The sequence below is a fragment of the Octodon degus genome, unplaced genomic scaffold, assembly GCF_000260255.1.
Source record: "Octodon degus isolate 3935 unplaced genomic scaffold, OctDeg1.0 scaffold00268, whole genome shotgun sequence".
Classification (NCBI taxonomy): domain Eukaryota; kingdom Metazoa; phylum Chordata; class Mammalia; order Rodentia; family Octodontidae; genus Octodon; species Octodon degus.
In genome coordinates, this window is record NW_004524844.1 from 1,548,381 (window position 1) to 1,552,238 (window position 3,858).

Here is a 3,858-nt window from a genome sequence, read left to right on the forward strand (position 1 = left end):
CGGTATCAGGGATTGAACTCAGGCCCTTGTGCTTGCCAGGGAAACACTTATTCTACTGAGCCATCTCCCCGGCCTTATTAATTTCTTGGTGTTCTCTCTCTCTCTCTCTCTCTCTCTCTCTCTCTCTCTCTCTCTCTCTCTCTCTTTTCTTCTTCTTTTTTTGCAGAACCAGGGATTGAACTCAGGCCCTTGCACTTGCCAGGCAAGTGCTTATTCTACTGAGCTATCTCCCTAGAGGTCAGTTCAGAGTGGGGTTTTCTGTGATTCTGTGAATCTTCCCTACTTTCCTCATGGTTTCAAGAGAAGTAAAGGAAATATTTGGTTCTGATTTGGTGCAGTTTGGCATATAGAAGTACTGGGGACTAAACCCAGGGAGCTCTGAGCTATACCCCCAGCCATTCTTAGAAATCTTTATTTTGACACAGGGTCTCACTAAGTCGCCCAGGCAGGCCTCCAACTTATAATCATCCTGCCTCAGCCTCCCCAGTAGCTGGAATATCAGGCCTGAGCCAGCACAGCTGGCCAGACAGTAGTGTTTCAGAGCGTGCAGTAGAGCCCTTCATCAGTACCTGGCATCCCCAGGAGTTCCGGGCCTTCTGTGTCCCATACTAAGCTCTGAGTACGTATGCCCAAGCCCGTCTTCCCCAGGTCTACCATTAGCCAGCCAGATACCCAGGAACCAGCCCTGTCCCTCCCTGCCCCGTCCCACAGCCCAGTAGCCCAAAGCCCTGTCTCCAGCCCTCCCTTCTGCTGAGCTTCACACACACACACACTGTCACTGTCATAGCTGTCCCCTCCCTTGGGCAGGGCCTCATATGACTCCTTCCACCCCAGTCTGCCCCTCCCACTTCCAGGGGTCTCCACACAGGGCTGACTCTTTCTTTTTTTTTTTTTTGGCGGAACCGGGGATTGAACTCAGGCCCTTGCACTTGCCAGGGAAGTACTTATTCCACTGAGCCATCTCCCCAGCCCCCAGGGCTGACTCTTGTCCCCCCACTATCCCCACCTCCCAGGACTTAGTCCCAGCCCCAGCCTGGTATCCACAGTCCCTGGTAGCCTTGCTGCCCGATGCTACTGGCCCCACCTGTAGGTGACCCTCTGACTCCTCCCAGGCATGCTAGGGGCTGAATCCTCAGTCATACAAGGCCTGGCCCCTCTCTGCAGCGAGGTGACCTTAAGCAGGTCCCTTTCCCTTTGAGATCTGTTCCTTCATCTTTAAAATGGTGCATGGGGAGAGAGCTCAGTGGAATAAGTGCTTGCCTGGCAAACTCAAGGTCCTGAGCTCCATCCCTATTACCACAAAAAAAAAAAAAAAAAAAAAGACAGCACAGGGAGAGGCGGAGGACGACGGCCTGCTGCACAAGTTCCCTGCTCTGCACAGCGCCTCACACACCCCAGGCGCCTAAGGCGTGAACCCCATCCAACCTCCTCTGCTGCCCCCAAAGCCATGTTTCCAAGGACTTCCAGCCCCACCCCTTGAACCAGAGTTTACAAAGCTGCTCTGCTTTTGTCCCACTGGGAGAACCTTCTGGAAAGCAAAACAGATTTGCCTGGCTGTCACCTTCTACTTGAAGATGTCCCCAGGGAGACAGAATCACACAAAAGCTCCCTCATGGGGTCCCCAGCTGCCGCTGGGGCTCAGTGGGCCACAGTGTACCTGCTAGGTGCTGTCTCCATTTCTCAGATAGAAGCTGAGGCTCAGAGAGGGAAAGTCTCTTTCTTTAAGTCACATAGTCAGGAAGGAGCCCAGCTGGTGTTCAAATTCAGCAAAAGTCACTGCTCTCTAGCACCCCACCAACATTGTGGGTCCAGAGCTGGGGAGATAGCTCAGTGGCAAGAGTGCCTGCCTGGAAAATTTGAGGTTCTAAGTTTGATCCCCAGTACAAAAAAAAAAAAAAAAAAATACATGGTGGGTCCAGTTGGGGGAACTTGGGGCTACAGTGCAGGGTATGCTTCTAGGAAAGTCTAGTCAAGTCAGCATAAACAACCTCCCCACTCAGGTCCCCGGAGCCCCGTAACCCTGCTCACCAATCCCCTCCATCTCTATGCTCAGATTCTACTCACTCACCAAAGTCCAATATAAATACCGCTTTCTCCCTGGAATTTCTTCCCACTGATGGTGACTGTTCCTCAAGCTTTTATCTGAAGTTTTACTTAACAGGACTTGGTGTGGCTCAGTGGCAGAGCACTTGCCCAGCATGTGTGAGTCCCTGGGTTCCATCACCCCCGCCACATGCACATACACACACCCGCAAAGACAGAGATACCGATGCCTAGTGGGATCTGCTCCTTGTGATCAGAAATGGCTCTGTGTTGAATGAATAAAACCCATTCTCAGCCTCTGTCAGGCATCCATGATGCTGTTCCTAGTGAAATAGCAGAGTTCCCCATCTAAAGTGTAGCACAGTATAGAGGGATGTAAGAAAGGAAGAATGGGTGGGTAGATGGTTAGGTGGAAAGATGGATGGATGGATGGATGGATGGATGGATGGATGGATGGATGGGTAGGTGGATAGTTGGGTGGATGGATGAAAGGTGAGTGGGTGGGTAGATGGGTGGATGATGGATGGATGGAAGGATGGATGGATGGAAGGGTGGGTGAGTAGATGGATGGATGGATGGATGGATGGATGGATGGGTAGAAGATGACAAATGGACAGATGGAAAAATGAAGGATGAACAGATGAAAAGATCAATGGCTGTATGGGTGGACTGACAAATGAAAGGATGGATGGATGGACCCAACAGAGAAACGCAACAGAGGGGAAGAACTCAGAGAGAGAAGGCACATAGCCCCAGGTGAACAAGGGTGACAGAGCATCCAGGCCAGGAAAGGGGCGACAGCCGAGCTGAGAGAGAGGAGCACATGGGAGCCCAAGGGTTACCATTCACGAGGGCCTTCAAGACAATGGTCTCGAACTCCTCGGAGCCGTCCTCCGACGAGTAGACAGTCAGCAACTCCTTCCGGGTCATGATCCTGTCCACCTGCAGACACACAGTCCTGCACACCCAGCCCAGCACCCCCAAGCCATTGCTCCTCAGGAGCCCTGGCTCCAACCCCAGACCTCAGGATCCATAGGAGACCCCCCCAAGTCATACCTGGGCCTGCAGGACCTCGGGGTCCCCTTTGGGGAAGAAACGCCTGATCCGATCTCGGGCTTCACCCCGCCTGGTGCCTCCACTTCCTGTGGCCAGAGAGTCTTCCAGTGTCTCCACCAGGCAGTCAGCAGCACCCCCAGAGCCAGCTACCAGGAGGCAGGGGAGCTGGACCTGTGTGGCATCCTCTATCCGCTAAGAATGCAGGGGACAGCAGGTTGGAGAAGGTAGGACGTTGACCCTCTACCCCCTCCTCCCCTAAGAAAGACTCTGGGCCCAGAGACAGGCTCCTTCCACCTGCCCTGTACCTTCAGCATCCTCTCATCACCATCGATCAGGAGGAGGAGGACAGGGATGTCAATTCCAGTCCCTGAGGGAAGAGAGCCAGGAACATGGTTACCACCCATCAGCCTTTGCTGTCTGTGGAAGACCACACTTCTCAGGAGTCTCTGGGGCAAGAGGTTGACCTCTTCCTAATTCTGTGCTTTGAGAATCATGGGACCTGTGTGTGTGTCTGTGTGTGTTCGTGTGTGTTACTAAGAACTGAACACTTTGCCTTTCCACTGAGCTATATACCCAGCACAACCTCCTTTAATAAAAATTACCTAAGGGCCGGCCAGATAGCTCAACAGATTAAATCACCTGCTTAGGCAGAGCTCAGCAGCTGGGGTTCGATCCCCAGTGTGCCATGCGGGCCCAACCCTGGGGCATGCTCAGACAGGGATTGACACTTGGCGTGGTGGCGGGAGCCTGTAATCCCAG

The 3,858-nt window shown here is 53.1% G+C and overlaps 1 protein-coding gene across 1 annotated transcript in view; it reads right to left on the bottom strand.

Annotated features, from left to right (window-relative positions):
* The window catches only part of Trpm4 (transient receptor potential cation channel subfamily M member 4), a 41,758-nt gene that overhangs the window by 23,878 nt on the left and 14,022 nt on the right, over positions 1-3,858 (bottom strand). Inside the window, exons 7-9 of the mRNA XM_023706684.1 lie at positions 3,405-3,466; positions 3,100-3,291; positions 2,886-2,985 (exon numbers count right to left, since the gene is read on the bottom strand). Of these exons, the coding sequence (XP_023562452.1) occupies positions 2,886-2,985; positions 3,100-3,291; positions 3,405-3,466 (354 nt within the window). The remainder of the gene's footprint in view (positions 1-2,885; positions 2,986-3,099; positions 3,292-3,404; positions 3,467-3,858) is intronic.